At 40.9% G+C, this 18,403-nt stretch overlaps 5 protein-coding genes across 5 annotated transcripts; 3 read left to right on the top strand and 2 right to left on the bottom strand.

Moving 5' to 3' along the window:
* Window positions 1–518: 518 nt before the first annotated feature.
* LOC129594548 (acyl-CoA wax alcohol acyltransferase 1-like) lies at window positions 519–2,040 on the top strand. Its single transcript, XM_055491280.1, has 4 exons — window positions 519–1,343; window positions 1,482–1,509; window positions 1,571–1,811; window positions 1,907–2,040. Exons 1-4 carry the CDS (start codon window positions 701–703, stop codon window positions 2,015–2,017), a joined length of 1,023 nt encoding a protein of 340 aa, XP_055347255.1. The 5' UTR covers window positions 519–700; the 3' UTR covers window positions 2,018–2,040.
* A 915-nt stretch (window positions 2,041–2,955) lies between these two features.
* On the top strand, window positions 2,956–5,289 carry LOC129594555 (dehydrogenase/reductase SDR family member 11-like). The gene is made up of 5 exons (XM_055491291.1): window positions 2,956–3,101; window positions 3,357–3,563; window positions 3,777–3,871; window positions 3,980–4,115; window positions 4,669–5,289. The coding sequence occupies exons 1-5, from the start codon at window positions 2,970–2,972 to the stop codon at window positions 4,888–4,890; spliced, it is 792 nt and encodes a 263-aa protein (XP_055347266.1). The 5' UTR covers window positions 2,956–2,969; the 3' UTR covers window positions 4,891–5,289.
* A 796-nt stretch (window positions 5,290–6,085) lies between these two features.
* LOC129593508 (uncharacterized) lies at window positions 6,086–7,594 on the top strand. Its single transcript, XM_055489859.1, has 3 exons — window positions 6,086–6,362; window positions 6,473–6,619; window positions 7,144–7,594. The coding sequence occupies exons 1-3, from the start codon at window positions 6,299–6,301 to the stop codon at window positions 7,383–7,385; spliced, it is 453 nt and encodes a 150-aa protein (XP_055345834.1). The 5' UTR covers window positions 6,086–6,298; the 3' UTR covers window positions 7,386–7,594.
* A 61-nt stretch (window positions 7,595–7,655) lies between these two features.
* On the bottom strand, window positions 7,656–9,632 carry LOC129593516 (uncharacterized). Its single transcript, XM_055489871.1, has 2 exons — window positions 9,158–9,632; window positions 7,656–8,140 (listed from the first exon to the last, which is right to left on the bottom strand). Exons 1-2 carry the CDS (start codon window positions 9,221–9,223, stop codon window positions 7,982–7,984), a joined length of 225 nt encoding a protein of 74 aa, XP_055345846.1. The 5' UTR covers window positions 9,224–9,632; the 3' UTR covers window positions 7,656–7,981.
* Window positions 9,633–10,646: 1,014 nt separating this feature from the next.
* On the bottom strand, window positions 10,647–18,274 carry LOC129594883 (TGF-beta receptor type-1-like). The gene is made up of 8 exons (XM_055491744.1): window positions 17,833–18,274; window positions 15,093–15,201; window positions 14,863–15,023; window positions 14,245–14,496; window positions 13,349–13,753; window positions 12,444–12,722; window positions 11,929–12,059; window positions 10,647–11,286 (listed from the first exon to the last, which is right to left on the bottom strand). The coding sequence occupies exons 1-8, from the start codon at window positions 17,921–17,923 to the stop codon at window positions 11,161–11,163; spliced, it is 1,554 nt and encodes a 517-aa protein (XP_055347719.1). The 5' UTR covers window positions 17,924–18,274; the 3' UTR covers window positions 10,647–11,160.
* Window positions 18,275–18,403: the final 129 nt, after the last annotated feature.

The following is an 18,403-nucleotide window of genomic DNA, read 5'->3' as shown; positions in this document are numbered from 1 at the left end:
ACGCTTATCTATGCATTAAATTAACAATCCGTAACAGTTCACATTAGTAAACCACAATGCTATGAAGACATCAAACAACATTGTAGCACAATTATCCAAAATTGTAAATTTGTAAAGAAAGGGCTACCGGCGCACCGCTTTATCGTAGTGCAAGCATGAAATGTTTGACTAGCAAATACGTTAAATACAGAATCTGATACTCTAACTGATCTGTGCTTATGGTTAGTCTTACCTCAAGGAATTATCATCTGTTAAAGAGCTATGTTATGCGTTGAACTGTGTTGTAAGTACGAGAAGTACAACAGAAGAAACCAAATCGACTCTTGTGTTTAAACACTGTGCCGGAAGCATTTTACAGTTACTTGAGCACTCGTATTCATGCTATTCTTGCTAATCTTCTAATTTGAGATTGCATGCCGGTTCTTGCTACAGGCAAAAAGAAGACTTTTTGAGTGAGATTGCAAAAATGACACGAAATCGGTCTTGAGGTGCAGATATTTTATCACTGCCACGATTTCATGACTGCGTGGTGCGTACTATACTACGGTACCAACAATTTTACAAGTGCAGCAGTTCAGGGAAATAGTTTAAAACAATTTTATCTTCGCATACCCACTGTAAAAATTCTCCGTCAGAATCTGCATACTTACGAGCTAGCAGAAAATATCCGGGCGAGCTAGTAACAAGTTTCAATATCAGCATGTTGCAGTCATTAACGATCGATGAGAAATCCCTGCAGCATGCGTTACAGACCTTTGCTGTGGCCTTGCATCTCTTCATCATGTTCATCTTTGGCTCGGTGATCTTCCTGTTTTTCCTCTTCTTTCCCGTTCTTTTCGTCTTCTTCCCTAGCAGGCTGTACGTGATCCCGTTACTCTACGTGCTATGGTATATATATGACTGGGACCAGAGTTCCCGCGGCGGTCGTCGCAGTGCGGCTTTCCGGAGCTCCATTTTCTGGCACTGGGTACGCGACTACTTCCCTATCCGGTTGGTTAAGACAGCGGAACTGGATCCGCGCCGGAAGTACCTGTTTGCCGGACACCCGCATGGACCAACCATGGCCTTCGGCTTTATGACAGCCTTATTCACGGAGGCACTGGGAGTGCGGGAAGTGTTTCCCGGGATCAATGTGATAGGGTTGGGGCAGAAGTTTATGATGCAAGTCCCGCTAATGCGCGAGTACACGATGGCGTTTGGAGTGTGTGATGTTAGTCGAAAAAGTATAGATTACTGGATGACGAAAGGGGCGGGGACCGCGGTGGCTATTATCACTGGCGGAGCGCGGGAGATCTTTGAGATTGATTGTCATAATGTCAAGCTGGTGCTGCGCAACCGCAAAGGTCATCCATCTCCTTAATTTTGATTGTCAGTTACTAATAAAAATTGCATTGCTAATGCTTAAATAATGTCTTAAAAATGTCGCGAGTCGAGACTTATACGAGTACAAACAAGTTCAAGTATTTATTCTTTGGGGACAGGTTTCGTCAAGGCTGCAATCCAGCATGGGGAAGTGAGACAATCTTGACCTTTATCTGCCGCCATCACGTTAACGCTGTTTTCCTTGCAGAGCGCAACTGGTTCCCATATTTGCCTTTGGTGAGAACGATACGTACGAGTTAGCCTTCCACCGTGATTCCGTTGTCTACCGTTTCCAGCGCTTTGTCCAAAAGAAAGTGCTCGGATTCTGCCCGGCATTAATAAAAGGCCGGGGATTTTTCGGTGGTAGCGGTCTATTGCCGAAACGTGTTCCCATTACCGTGGTCGTCGGAGCACCGATTCCCGTAGAAGAAAATTCTCATCCATCACAGGTGCAAATGCCTACTGTAGAAATTGTCTATCGAAGGGTTTTTCTGTACTTTATGTACTTGAACTAATCTTTGTTGCACATCTGGAAATTTTGTAGGCGGAGATTGACGCATTGCACCAGCGCTACTTACAGGAACTGCGGAATCTCTTTGACTGCCACAAAACACGCTATGGCCATCCGGAATCGCAGCTGTCCTTCATCGACTGATACTCGCCCACTTCACATTGATATGATTATGATCGATTTATTGTTAACTGGTACGAGTATCTGTATAACTGTAATACAGTAAATCGTAAGGATATATTTTGGTGATCCGTAGTACTGTGTTCCGGTGCATGTATCGCGCAGTTTGAAAACTCTGGCAATTTCTGAATCCTCGACTGATGTTAATAATTTTTTTATTTTTACGCACCTACCTTTGCCTATTTATATCACGTTTTACAACGCGGACAGCACAGCGCTGCAGTGTTGATTACGGCATAACATTTGGTTATGTATACAGTAAACCCAGTCGCATAATAATGACACTTTTGTACAACTAAAATAATTTTAGTTGTTTTTACATTTCCATTATAATTATTATAATGTATGGGTAGTTACAAGTCAGTATTACAAAATAACCTAATATATTTATATCATGCTACTGCTAAAGTAAATTATTATGATGTTACTGATGTCAGTGAAACTTTAAGGCTAGCGGTAAAAATATTACAATACTTAAGTTGCGATTAATTATTACTTTACTGCATGCAGCTAGTTAACGGCGCATATCGTATACAGGTATAAAGACACTTGGTTAATAGTAGAATAAATTTTTCGTATGGTTTATACAGTGTACGTACATGTCTAATAACGTACGGTTTAAATACAGTGTTCTATACCGTTCCTTAATCGTCGATGAAAATAATCACATTAACGTATATCGCAAACTGAAAAACCATAATGCCGGAAGCGGTAGTTTGTAGCTACTTGGTACAGATATGCAAGGCCATATAATGATCTGTTCTATTTCACGAGCTTTGGGCAAAATTGTATGACTTCGTATGTGAAATTCTGAAGACCCTCCCGGTACACGGCTTTGATGTAGTAAATGCTGACAGTGAGTAAAGCAAAAAGTTTTTTATGAATACACCGTTGATGTGAGCGCGATCGTAAAAGGATGGAGCGCTGGAAAGGCCGAACAGCCCTCGTAACCGGGGCCTCCTCCGGGATTGGATACACCATAGCCGACACACTGGCGCAGCACGGTATGAACGTTGTCGCCTGCGCCAGGAATATTAGCACCATTGAGGTACTTTTATTATTTTTATAACTTGTAATTCCTTCGTTTTCATGTCAAAATTTCTTTTGTATTTTATATTTGCGTGCGATTTTTCGTTGGCCGCTCGTATTTATTTTTCGCAGAATTCTGGAGAGGCATTACGCTCATGATCAACGTACCTAATATTAAAATATATTTTAAGTGGTAAAATTTGCACTGCATTTTCCAAACCGGTAATCTTTTTTGCAAATTGCAAGTAACCCGCGTTGCTACATGTGTCCGAAGGAGCTTGTGAGGAAGCACGAAACCGCCGGAAATGGACGGATCGAAGCGGTACAGTGCGACGTTACTAGTGAAGCGGACATTCAGCGGATGTTCAGCCACATCGAGCAGCGCTACTCCCACGTGGACGTCCTCATCAATAACGCTGGTATAGCCAAACTGGGCGATTTTCTTACCGGACAGTCAGAGAAATGGCTCGACATGTTCCAGGTACACTCCAGCGCGTACGGTATTACTGTATTTAAAAATTAAAAAAGTAGGAGTATATTTAAATGAGCCGACACGACACCAGGTACAGTCTATACGCGTATCCAAATATGCATAGTATCAGCTGATAACACCCAAGCCGGAAACGCTGCCGCACCGCACCGCACATACATGTACATTTGGAAACGAACTTGAAATGATATTTTTTTCAACCAGACAAACGTGCTAGGAATGAGCATGTGCGCCAGGGAAACACTGAAACTCATGCAGAAAAATGGGATAACCGACGGCCATATTATTCTCATTAACAGGTACATACACTGATACGCACAGTTTGGAAATTATATCCCCGTACATGCAGGAAGTCTTCTGAATTAAAGTACATACTAATGATACAATAATTGTTATTACTAATGCAGTTATGGTGGACATAAGAACATCACCTACGGTCCCATGCATTTCTACTCGGCCACCAAACACATGGTGACGGCACTGGCGGAAGCACTGTACCGGCAAGTGCGCGCGATGACACCGAAGAATAACATTCGAATAACGGTAAATCTCCGCATTTCTAACCATGTGTTATAGCAAAGTCATGACCATCATGATCGAAAGATTCTAATTCGGTTTAATCTACAAGATTATTTATTAAATGACAACATTCTCAATGCACGTATATCTGTACTGCATAAAGCAGTTAAACAATGAAAAGAACGAAGGTGATAATGAAAATGTAGAATGTACAAATAAGTTGGCAAATGGTACATACTTGTACCTTTTGATTGTATTAATTTTATTAAGTGTAATTGATCCTCGTCTGTTTACGTAACTGAATTAATGCTTCCTGAAACAGGATAATAAAACACTGTATTTTAATAAATTATGTATATACAACGTCGGAAGACAGTTAAAATGAACGTGTGACAGTTAAATGAACGTTAAATGAATATAGTCGATATATTTGTCATCATAGAACTATTCTATGAACTTTTTAACGGCACCATTGGGCCGGTAAAAGAGCATCTAACAATAAATATTAAATACGTAGGTACTGTATGTATACGTTTACGGCATCGGACATGCATTTCAAACATTTTCTCATCGTTAGGATATCAGTCCCGGGGTGGTGGCGGACACGCAACTGATGCCGCGTGCTTTCGCCGATGCTGCTTCCGAGAGCCGACCTGCCGCGTCCCGTTTGACCGCTTCCGAGTATCAGCGGCTACGTACCGAGGATGTGGCCAACACGGTGCTGTTTGTCCTATCTGCTCCACTCTACGTCAATGTCAAGACCGTAATCCTGTGCTCAACAGAGCAACCGGAAGTCTGATGATAACACTATAGCACATACAGTAATCAATTAATAATAATACTGTTATCCACAAGACAGTATACGGACCATGGGAATACCGGCTTTGCTTTTCGACATTCAGTACAATATGAAAACAATGATGTGATGATTGTTATTAAGTACAATTAGGTATTGAAGGTACTGTACTTACTCGTGTCCTGCGTTGCCCGTTGACATTACATAAGTAAACACCTGCACAACTGTCGGAAGCATATTTTTTTGCAGTCTGCTAGGCAAACTTTGCAATTATGCAAAGGAAAAAGCCGGAAATATGGCGAATAAACAAATTATACTAACCCTAAATCTTAATACTGAATACATTTGAAAAATTTTATTTGCAAAGTTGGAATTAACTCAATCGTTCTAACGTTGCATAAGGTTCATCATGCTTCTTTTAATTAAGATTCTGTGCTGTAAACGAAATTATTAACAATTGTATATAGTATTAATCGTAAATGTGCTTGTAGTGTACTTTACCACAATATAATATAGATATAGATATACAGTACATTGCATATGGCATGAACACGCCATGCAATGTAATTGAAAGAGCATGTTTTTTCAATTAGATCTAGCAAAAAAGTGTAATTCTACTTTAACAGATCTATTAAATATTCTTTGTTGTTTATAATAATAATATTATGCACGTGCAAGTTGTAGCTAGCAATCAGAAATATTGTTAACTACACTTTCAGCTTTCCAAAACCGAAAATAATACTGTAATTGGTACATGTTCCAAACCGTGTACGACTGCAATTCTCAGCAGCTCTGCATTGTTATTTTTATAAATAATCTCCACTACGTACTTGTTTTTTTAAAAAAAATCGGTGTTAAAAGCAGCCTTCACCTTAACATAGTTAAAGAACCTTATTACACAACATCAAAGCGATTGATAAAAATCATAGATTAACTAACTATTTGAAAAACTGATACAGCTTATTAATAAACTATTAATTTTTGTTGCTGGAACTATTAAACTGAAATTGCTATTATACTGTTTCATCTGTACGAATATAGATACACCTGTACTTGTACCATTACGTAGTACGTACAACGCTATACGAGTGCCGCGCATCATTGTATGATTGTACGCTGACTCCAAACAAAAATTTTTTAATCTGTTGAGCGATCGCATGATTCATCCGGCTTTGCTGGTGCGTTCCGTAGGTGAAGTGGATAACTCATTTGCTTATCTCGCTTGACCAGGCTCTTTTTCAAATTTCAATCTGGAAGTGGAGCCATCATTCAGGCGTGTCTGAGATTTCATTTACACTTGTGAGCTGTGACAAAATTTCCGCATTGCCGTAGACAGTCATATATTTTTTATTTTCAACTTCCTTTTCTTATCTTGCTCACAGTTAGTGGAATTTTTACTGCACCAGCAAAAATGGCTACTGCTTCCAAAATCGCCGTGTTTTTGGCTGTTTTCATGTGCATCGCCGTCCATCAAGGTAATCACTCTTCTATTCAGGGAAAATGGAGGAAAATATTTTTGATCCCGGATATGCTATCATTCACGATTTGATGGCTTTTTTAATTTATGGTGATTTTTTTTGTGTAGCCAATGGTCTACGCTGCTATACCTGCTCCAAAGTGCCTGGGTCCTGCCCCGGCCTGGTGGATGTTGTCCAGGAGAACTGCAATATTGCCCAGGATGAATGCTTCAAATTCGAGGGAGATGTGATACGGGAAGGAGCTCTTCTCAAAAGTGAGTGAATCAGACCGATGACCTTCCGTGTTCTTCGTAATTCTTCGTAATTCTTCGCAGTAGGGAATTTCCCCGTAAAATGTGACTGAATTCTCATGCGTTTATCTTGAAAAATAATTAGAACGGTTTGGCATTAATTTAACCACCGTCATCGGAATTTTTGGATGCAGAAAATGTTTTTCTTTTGACAAAGTTATTTCAGTCATCAAAATATGAAATCTTGCTGCGGCTTGCATAAAATTAATGAGCTTCCATTCGCATTTTCATTTCCTTGTAATGTGATTCTGTTACGTTAAATCCTCGTGCTCTCGATTGCGGCTTACGCTTCGCTGAACAGGGAATTCAATGTCCTGCGTATGATTTAATTAACACCGCTGATTTCTGCAGATTTATTTCGTATCTATGTTCGGTTACCGTGTTAATATAGATCCCTGTACTCGCAGTTGCGGTATACGTTATGCTGAACAGGGAATAATCTGTCTGTGCATGGTTTGATTAACACAGCTGTTTTCTGATTTCCACAGACATCACGACCAAATCCTGCGTGGCCTACAGCATCATTCAGCAGTTTTCCGGTGGCTACAAGTTCGAGCGCAACAACTGCGTGATGGTCAACGCCTCCAAGGATCCCAACCAGAACCAGTACTACACGGGCCGACTCTGTCTGTGCAACGACAAGGACTTTTGCAACTCCGCCGCCGTCCATCCGATTTCCCTGCTTCTGCTCACCATCGGCCTGCTGGCAGCCGTTTGGGCCAAATTGTAAACCGGAAATGGTGCGCAGATTTTTTCCTCGTTTGTACTTCTGCACTGTGTATTTGTCCTGTTTCTACGTTTTAAAGCAGTGTTTCTTGTGATACATGTTCCACACATGACCAATATTTTCTACAACGGAATATAATTTTGCCGTTTTTCCCTCTTGTGCCGCGTCACAGTGCGCCGTGTGATTTGAATCAATAAAGTCTCAGTGCGCTATTTTGCAGCGGTATTTAAACCAATAAACTGAATAAAGTTGCAGTGCGCTATTTTGCAGCGGTATTTAAATCAATAGAGATTTTATTCTGAACATTCCCTTATTCAGATACATCGACGGCCGACAAAAACCGCGCCGGTCAGCGCATCCATCTGACACATATCAAGGAACATTCAATAAATCAGCAGAAATCGAGGGATTAAAATAAATAATCACACGACATACACACGCACGCATTTCGTCTCAAGGCCACGGCATCATCATATCACAAGAAAAAGCAGCAGATGCCCACTTTGGTATTGGCTAGTTCCAGCTGAAGCAGCGCAATGTACAGCGAATCCCGCTCGTTTACTGCGGACCCAGTGTATTTTGGGAATACACAGAAACGTTCATTTCCCGTAAGGGAAACTCCGGCTGGTGCTGGTAGAGCTCATCTGGTGGCAGGAGAAGGTACACAGACCGACACCGGCCAGCGCCAATAATAGACCGGAGGGGATCAGCAGGTCGCCGTCGGCGGCGATACTCTGCCGGCGGGCTAGACTCTCTCCCTGCAGCACAAAACACCACGATTAACCATGCATCCCTGTGTAATGCGCATATTGATTTTTACCAATAAACTCAAAACAAATTTCAATTCAGCGTTGATGATGCTGTACCGCCCTAATTAATTTTTTTTTATTAAACGCAAGGAAATTCAGCCATACGAACCATTTTCTATGTATTTTTTACGGTGGATTTCATGGCGATTACAATAACAACGCTCACGATCACTGAATTATTCAACGATCACTGAATTATTCAATAATTTTTTGTTGTAATTTTTTCTGTTCACAAACCTGGTGACAGTTTACAGCCGCATGAAAGGCTAGTTTTTTTGCGGTTGCATAACTACAAAATTTTAAATCAAGATACCTAAAAATTGTTAATTAACGCTCCATTTCCGCAAATCTGTTTACTGACTGCAAGCAAAATCTGAAGCAATAAAAACCTAATAATAGACGCAGCTGATAGAAAAGTTGTAATTTATACTGCACTGTACAGATACGTACGAAAAATATTTCAAAATATCATTTAAATGTTAAATTCGTGAAGGTTTCATCCAAATAAAAAACACTCTTTATTTACCAATCGCCACTTTATCAAAACATCCTTACATAATAATTAATATTGATAATAACCAGAAATATATACACCATCTGACAATCTGGCAAAGAAACGATGAGTCTCACACGCGATACCTACAATACTTAAAAGTTCAGAACCCCTTCTAAATTAAAAATGAATTAAATGAATATTTTACACACGCTGCAAATCACCATCATAAGACTCAGGTTGATCTTTACAAATACGGCCAACCGGCGAAAAATACAAGCAAAACTAAAGAGTCTCAGTAAACTGTAAATTGTGTGAAAGCTCTTAAACAGTAAAACACAAGAAGTTTTTAAGCATTTCAAAATCAGTACCGAAAAATAAAAAAATATTTAACTAGACTGCAAGCAGATTCCCAAAAAAAGCAGCCACAAATTCCAAACCAACTAAAATCATGATAACAACCTACGGCGTACCTTATTTGAGCGGAGCGCAAACCATCCAAACCGTCCAACATTAAGCACCCGACCCATCAGTGCCATTATTAATCCAGCAGAAACACAGTTAAAAATATTGCAAAAGGATGCAAATTCCACAACTCGCACAACAATCAGTAAATACGATTAATCGACTGGGGCGATGAGTTCCAACTGGGTTCCTCGCGTTGTGTACAGATTGCGCAACCACAAAGTAGGTCGACCGTCGATCAACGGCGATAAAGCGAACAGTTAACGTGCATCACGTGTTAAATTCGCATAATCCGTGGCCTTTTCCCAATGAACACACAACAAAAACAAAGAGAACTGCAGAATATTGTCCTGATTTGGATGGAAGATGCAGATGATCGGCGGACTGCAGGAATTTCACTGCAGACTGGCGAGATCACTGATTTCAAATTTGGGCAGTGCGAGCGCGAACGAGCCAGAATCTTGCGGCGGCAGAACGTTGTCTCGTCGCCTGGCTAGACGGTACAGGGAAATAGCCTTGCGTCATATTTGGATATTCCGTTGCCCGGGTAAGAACAAAGTAACGAGGCGGTAGTGTTGTTGATTCTGTATGGATGTGGTATTGCGGTATTCACGCAGCGGAAACGTGATCCCGACGAACATTGCTGTGCCGCTGGTAACCTCTTGAACGCTCCTTGTGATCGTTTTCGGCAGTATTGGCGTTTACAGTTTGCATGTTGGATTGAGCGCAAGCGCGTCTGGCTTCCGTGCGTCGGCAAATGCTTTATGTGATTTATGGTTGTATGGGTCAGTTTGCAGTTTGCCTTGCAGGCTTCCTCAAGTTACCAACAATGATTCAAATAATCATTCAATATTCGAAATTTTTTGGATTTATTAGTTTCTAGAAAAACAAAAATCATTGAAAAAAATACCTAAATGACCATCTAGCAGTGCAATATAACCCGGAATTTTATATACAATTTAGAGGATTAAAATAGTATTTCGTACACTAAATACAATTAATTAATGTAATTCATTTCAGATCGCAACTAAATTTGGCATACTTACTTCAGTTACTTGCATAATAATCCTGAATATGATAATTCGCAAGGCGTTACATATCGAATTATTACACCATTTCCAAGCGAAAACCGGTGTCTGTTTTTTGGCTGAGAGCGATTTTCCCTCACTTCCGGTGCAGCGTTGTGTAATGTTTAATTCGCACACAAGAGTGTTGTGTTCGCACAATGCAGAAACTGAAAGCATTTACAGCAAAATTCTGTCATTGTAAAAAAAGTGAATTTGTTTGATTTTCTTCTTCCGTATGCGAAGATTCGCAAAGTAGTAAAATGACATCCGTTCCTAAAATTCCAACGTACCGGTACAAAACTTTATAATGATAATGTATTTTACACAGATACAGTGTGTACATTATACAGTGTAGATTCATTTAAACGTTACACTAAATTTTTAAATAACTATCTAGTATGTAAAAAAAGGAATTTCTTCCACATTGTAGTAATATCATTGTCGCTTTATTCAAAGCACTCCCTGTCCAAATCAAATGTCCATGACTAATAAAATTAATCAGATATATTCGCAATTTCTTGAACGGGTATCAAGTAAACACACACAGACCGTTGCACGCAACAATAGAAGCCTGACAAAAAGATCCAACTCTGTAAAAGTATTTTGAAAAAAAAAACAAAAACCATTCCAATATCGCTGGCTGAAAATCCCATGGGCGTCCCTATGAAAGCCAATCCTCCAGTCACCCCCGCAACCACAGTCCGCCACAATACCGCATTAAAAATCAAAAACAAAAAAAACCCTGCATCGCTCTCGGCGTTTTTCATAATAATTCCCCGGAAATTATCACAGACCGGGCTTTCCAGCGCGCCCCGACTCGCCTGTCCCGCCAATTACAAAAGCCCCCGTGTTGCCTCCGTTTTCAGCCAAAAAACCAGGAGATTCCCCACCGTAAACAGCGTTTTCCCGAGTTCACTGTGTCGTGTTATATCTTCACATCCGCATTATATCTTGACGTCCCCGGTGGCCACCAGCTGGGCGATGGTCTTCTTTACGCGCAACGCCGTCAGCCGGGCCTGCGGATTGGGATACCAGCATTCGCGCATCAACCGGCACATCGTCTGCATCGGCTACAACAAAACAACCAAACAAAATTATTTAACAGAAAGCTCCAACTTTTGCCGGTATTTTTTCTTATAACATTTTCCACGGAATCGAATTTTTTACGGAATCAACATTAAAACTGTATCGAAAGTTCAGAGACACAAAAGTAATATTTTCTCGCTAAACAGAAAACATTCTTTCCGCGGTACTGTAATATTTAAAATTTAAATTAATGCTTTACGCAGTTTTACTCAATTAATACTCGTACTGAATTAACACTGTGCCTGTATCGCAGTGCCAAAAGCACAATCTTTTTCCGTTAAAAAAATCATGCTGATTCTTTCTTTGCTCATGATATTCAAAGCAGTAGTTTTCAAGGAGCTTTACTAGCAGGGAAAGCATCGACTGCACAAGTCGTAGTCGTTAAACAAAATGCTATTTATTCCTTCCTAATGGAATATTCCTTCTTGGTTTTTTAACGGAATATTATTCGATTAAATATTGGATTAATATGCATATATATATTTAATATGCATATATATATTTTACGTGATGCATATATACATATATATATATATGCATCACGTTATACGTAACAATCTTGCCTTAGTGGTCAACGTTCAATCTGATTTGAATACATCAAAATGCTACGCTGATCTGACACGTACCTCGCGCGTGCTCCACTGATTATGGATGCTGGGCCGTGTCTTCTTCACCACCACCACCTCCCGCATCTGTCCCACATCCGGATCACCCGGGACATCATTGGCATACGGCAACTCATACTCCGCAGCAGGACCTGCACCATCAGCATTTTTATAACTTATTTTATTAAATTGCATGACAGCACAGGCAGCACTAACATAGTCGGTAAATAAACTCTAGAGAATGCTAACTAAAAACTCATAGTGGTTATGGTACATGATAAAAATATGGAACTGTTTATTTGCAAAGAAAATTATACATTTCAGGCTTTCAGCTCAATCCATCAGAATAGCGCGTGCATGGAATTTCAATAATAAACTATGAAAATAAGTAGATATACTTGAAGTATAGTGTTATTGTAATTCTCATCATTAAATTTGTAAAGATTCGGCAATTTTGAATTTACAATGAATAAATAAAGGTGAACCGATATTTTTATTAACAAGCGATTCAATATTTTACAATCTGTTATACTGACCTGCGAAGGCGCAGCGGTGGCAGATCTCCCAAAGGACCAGCGCCAGTGCGTACACATCCACGGCCTTGATGGACTCGAAGTTGGTTAAATTGAGGTTGCTATCCAGCACTTCCGGTGGAAGATAGCGCACCGTGCCCACCTTATCGTTGTGCGGCAGATTGATGTGGCCGGTGTGATCGTAGGCGACGGCCAGGCCCAGATCGGCGATGGCGCACTGCAGATTCCGCTTCACCAGAATGTTCTTGCTCTTTAGGTCGCGATGGGCGATCGCCGGCTTCCCTGTGACAGACAGACGGAACTCATACAAACAATGCAGACGACCGTCGCAGATCAATACTCAATTAGAGTCAATATACCGCAAATAGTGCGGAGAAAAAGGCAACAAAAAATCCGCCCAATAAAAAATTCCAATAATCAATAGACAATTAACCAGTGAAGCGGCTTTAAATACTTCGGTCGAAATTCCAATACAAATTCCGGCAGCTGTTGCTTCGATTTCGACAGTGTGTTACCTACGTTAACTCGATCAGACAATTACAGCACATGCGCGAAAAAATTAAGCAAAACACCTGCCCCGTACTTTAAGAAGCAGGTATTCAAATGTAGAATTACGCATCAGAATATCATTACTATTTTAACAAAATTACAGAAAATATCTGGCTCCTCACGTACTCGTACTATTTTTCGAATAAAATACATTTGGTACAGTAAAAAGAGGAATATTTTATTAAAAAGCGCTGAACGAATTGCGTGTATTTATTTATTACTAGTACATTTTCCAAAATAATGGTTCAAGGTTCAACAGATAAACGAAATAAAAACAAATATAAATAAATTGCACGTGAGTACATTCCGATCATGAGCAACTGCTAAACGAATGTGGCTGGTTTCCACGATGTCCTTACCGAGCGTGGACACACCGACAATCTCCATGTGGAGATGCGCCAGTCCGTTGGCCAGGGAGAAGCACAGCCGCAGCATGCCCGGCACATCCACCGGTGTCCGCGTCAGATAATCGTACAACGACCCGAGCTCGTGGTACTCGGTGAGCAGCCACAACTGCGTCACCAGGCCGTTGTCCTTGTTGTCGGCGGCGATGAAGCCGAGGAGATTCTCATGCCGCAGCATCACCGTCTGGTACATCTCCACCTCGCGCTTCCAGCTGGCCTCGTCGCGCGTCGAGAACATCTTCACCGCAATGTTCTCCCCCTGCCAGCGGCCCAGATACACTTCCCCGTAGCGGCCCTTCCCGATGGGGTTGATCAGGGACACCTGGCGGGCGATGGTGCGCTGAATCAACAGCGGCAGACCTACACAACATTACCGCCATGATTATTAGTCTGGCAGCTGTGTAACTAACAGAATGGAATGAAATACAGATGGAACTGCTTTTTCTAACGTAAACGATTCCACTATTACTATATACTAGAATATTAATTGCAATTCGAACGATAGTTCAACGAATTCGTGTAATTTTAAAACTCTGTAATAATGTAATACATTTCTGCCACTGCTTAAAACCAATACTGTCTGCAAAACCGTATTAAAAAGGCCGATTTCATCAACACGCACCACAAAAACGCAAAGAAGAACAACTACCGTAGTGCGAACTACAAATTAATCCTAATTAAAAAAACAAATCACAGTTTTTAGGTGTAATTAAATGCAGATTCAATTAAACTTTTATTTAGAAAAATAAAAGCCTTATTTCAATAAAACTGTCAACTGTTAAGAAACACTGAAAACAGCAACAGTAAACGCTATCAGCGCAACCAGAAATACGACCGAGCACATGACGCACCCGATCCCGAGCCGGACGTGGTCATCTCCCCCACGAGGGCGCTGAGTGCGCCCGACTGTCCTTCCTCCAGCAGCCGCATGGCTTCCTTCCCGCCCGGCGCCTTGGCCGCCAGCTGGGTGGTGTGACGGCGCCACATGAACACACCGAGCGCGGCCAGCAGCACCAGGACGACGATGACAGCGGCCACTATGCCGATTATCAGCTGGCGACTCCCGGATGTCTCCCACGGGTCACCGGTGCTGGCGGCTGACGCTGCAACATTACCAACCTTTATTACAACGCCAGCATCAATACAACGTACACGCGATGTTAAAAAACGTTGGAAAACACAAACAGTTACAAACTAAACATGCAATAAGTAATAAAAATATCACAAAATTTAATTAAACAAGTTGTCATGAAACTGGTCATCATTAGTCTTACTCCTAAAAGCATAATTAATAGATGTATCGATAAATGTTTTCTCACAAGTAAAGTAACCGTAAATCAATAAAGCACTCTTACTGCGTTGATTATTACTCCGAGTAGAAAAATTCCAATAAACCGGTTTCCTTATTAGTTACACGAATATTATTCGAAGCCGAAATGCTTTCAAACTTTCATCGCAATTTCACCCACCTGGCGCCAGCGTCAGCGGTTCGGCCAGCGTGACATTCAAGTCGCGATTACACAAATCCCCTTCCGCGCAGCAGCCCACCGCGTTGGTCTCCCGGAGGGCCTCCGACACCAGACATAGGAAGGGATGTTCCGGTGGGAAGAGCTGGTACTTGGCCAGACAACTGCACAACATTCCCGATTCCCTTGTCCGTTCAATGATACAAAAAGCGAAAATGCGGCGTTCAACCTACTTGTCCCATCGCACCACCACGCCGTCCTTCTGCCGGACCACCTGCGTCAGACACACACCGTCCGTGTGACAGGTCTTGTTGGGGCACAGCGTACACACACACGTGATACCTGCAACAACATTCCCGGCTGTCTCGCTTATCCGTTCAATACAAACTACATCGCTTTAGGTAAATATTGAGCATTGACATCAATAAAGGACAAATTTTTTTGAGAGCGTATTCATGTTCCTGTTTACACAGATTTATTTTGTGTCGAGAAATTTCGAAAACTTGCTTCGTGATTCTGCGAACCACAGTACTATTTACATATTCTGTTTTCAAATATATATTTTATATTTTATACCAAATGTTCGTACGCAAATACGCAGCAAATTAATTCTCAATTTCAAGAAATCCGCGACTGAGCCGGCAACTACAGTATGTTATCAAAGTAAAACAAGTTACGGAAATATATCAAAATTAATAATTATTTAAAAACGAAAAAAGTAAAAGGACCATTTGGTCAAACGTGAAATTTTCATACACTGCTATTTTTTCTTGCAATTAGTCACTTCTTCATCCTGTAAAATGCAGCCTTTCAATAAATAACGCTATTATCAGCAAAAACATTCACCGGAAAATTAAATCACGCAATAATTAGGTGGCTGTCGTCTGTTTTAGCATTTCGGTCGAGATATCAGCCGGCAGCATGAAATGATTGCAATCAAAAATAATCACACGACGTCTCGTAATTTATTTCATACTAAACAACAGAGTTCATCTTGATCTGCCAAGGCTTGGAAAAGTTAAGACAATTATGACCAATTAGAACACTTTAGCGCCCTGAACCGGCAGCCGTATTTTTAAGTAGTCACACTAAAACACTACAGTGACCAGCCGCGTTACGGAAGGAAGTCATTTCCCACCGCGAGTGCAATTAAATGCGTTAAAATAATTACTGCTTGTTTTCCGCTAGCTGTCGGCCCGCGTCAGTAGCGTTCAACAACGTTGCCTGCCATTTTCCAAATACTGGCGGAGATTAGGAAAACGACACAAAAACCGCAACGCACACACCGTCATCGCTTTGACAGTCGGACGAGGAAAATCGAAGGGATTATCGCACATCGACATGTCAGCTTCTGTCAAGTCGACGACATTCGGTGCGTTTTAACGAGCTGGCGCCATTATTTACAGCTTGTCCGGGTATTCGTGTTTATTTTTCTTAATACTCTCCCAACCGCCAAACGATTTTCCAAGTCATTCTAACTCAATTGCAATTTTAAATAAATAAAAACCCAATAAATAATCTTAAAGGATTCAACTCACCCACTTTAGACATTATTAAGTACGAATATTGATTTTCTTAGAAAAGCCAACACTTTTTTGATGTCTTTCTTTTAGCTTAACTGTAATTCTAAACCAGAAAAACATTCATTACATATTTATTAAAGTTTAATTCATGGTGCGAATACAACAATATTTACACATCATATTTTTCAATTTTCATAAATTTTTGTTTTAAAGTGTCCTAAAAAATTGCTCACGTTACGAATACTTACTACTATTAAACCAGTTCACTGATAATACTGCATATCAAATCGCCATATTTCTGTTTTCAAGATTTCTGTAAATTTACGACTTATTTAAGACAAATTTCACGACATTGTGACCGCAAGTAGAGCTGTTCAAAATTTTTCGCCAAATTACTTACTCTACTGGTAGAGTAGTGTTTTAGCTGCATTTAAATAATTCAATCGTTTGTCAACGTTTATTTAAATAATTTAATCGTTTTCCATCAAGACAATACTCGACTGAATTGAAATCGCCTGGTAGGACAATTTGGTCGCGGAAACCATTAATGTCAGTGTTAGGTTACTCCGCGCGTCTGGTTAGCCGCGCAGTGAAATTCCGCAGACAGCGCCGAAACTGCATCGCCAGAACAGCATGCACGCTCGGCCGAGAAGGAATCGCCCAAAAACGCCAAACCGGAAATGAGGACAATGACAGTGCTCATTTGCTGCTGCTCCCTCCGCATCACTCTACGGCTGCACTGGCTTGACAATTTAAGGAAAACAACCTGCTTGTGTATGATACTGTGATGCTGGATAGCACCGGTTTCCGGCAAACCAAGACACAATCGAATAAAAATTAAATGTGTACTTAAAATTCGCCGTGATCACATTTTGCACACGGATGCGAAAATCTCAGTTTACTGCAGAAAACGATGAGTACAGTATTAGCGTAATACAAATTTACCAGAGTAATAAATAATTTATTGAAATACCTTTAAAGACTATATCAATATCATTCTCTCAAAGCACGAAAATCAAATGCAAAAAAATAATCAATTTTTATTAGAAATGGCGATTTCCCAGTCTAGACTGTACTGTACGGTGCAATATGAAAACACGCCGCTTTCATTGCAGCTCCTTGTTGTGTCTGCGGCAGAAATGCTATCTAGGACATACAGAGAACAAACTGTGCGCAAAAGACCGTTTCGCTGTTGTGCTTGAATTCGAAACGGAAATGCGGGTAAAACCGAGTCTTGAAACAGAAATGCGCCTCAAATCATTCCGGAGGACATTTTACAAATAAATTGATACCAAGTCAATAAACCATAACAAACCACAGAAACGCAATTTTTTATGATGCTACTTATATTTATTTATTTAAATATGTGAGCGAGAATGTCATAATGAAGCTAGGAAATTACTTATTAATTATTTCCCATTTAAGCAAGACACAAAATAAATATTCTTACCACCGAGTGGCGCTGGCTTAATAGCGTCTCCCACACTCCAGAGTGCACCGAATCCGCTCAAAATGCATCCAAATATAATAGAACTCTTCATCTTCACAATGCACCCAAACAGGATGCAGGCAGTCCATCCGTTCCTGGAATATCACGGGTCACCTGCGGGACTCCACACCGGGATGGAAAAAATCCAACACCGTCTCCGATTTACTGATTACATTTTCCGTTTCTTCCAGGATTACAAGCCGTCGACGCAATTGGACCAGCCGACAATATACGGGTAATAATTATTGGAAATTATCTTCCCAACATGGGAAATCAATGATGAAGGAACTCGTAAGGCTTGTTGACTAGGTTTGACAGAAATCAACTCGGCTTGTGCAGTCGCACGCCAATGCCATAACATACAGCACGACGTCTGTCTGGAAATTGCTTCGTATGCAGTGCAGGCCCCGTCGATAAAGCTCCGCTTTTCTTTCTTTGCCAGTTTTGCAGGCCATCCGCCCCGCCCCTTTCATGTAACAGCGGCGCGTCACGTGGTGTCTAGGCGGCCTGGCCAATGGCGGCACGCCGGTCA

The sequence above is a fragment of the Paramacrobiotus metropolitanus genome, unplaced genomic scaffold, assembly GCF_019649055.1.
Source record: "Paramacrobiotus metropolitanus isolate TYO unplaced genomic scaffold, Prichtersi_v1.0 Parri_scaffold0000003, whole genome shotgun sequence".
NCBI lineage: Eukaryota > Metazoa > Tardigrada > Eutardigrada > Parachela > Macrobiotidae > Paramacrobiotus > Paramacrobiotus metropolitanus.
The sequence above is the reverse complement of the archived record's forward strand: the minus strand, read 5'-3'. Positions and strand labels throughout refer to the sequence as shown.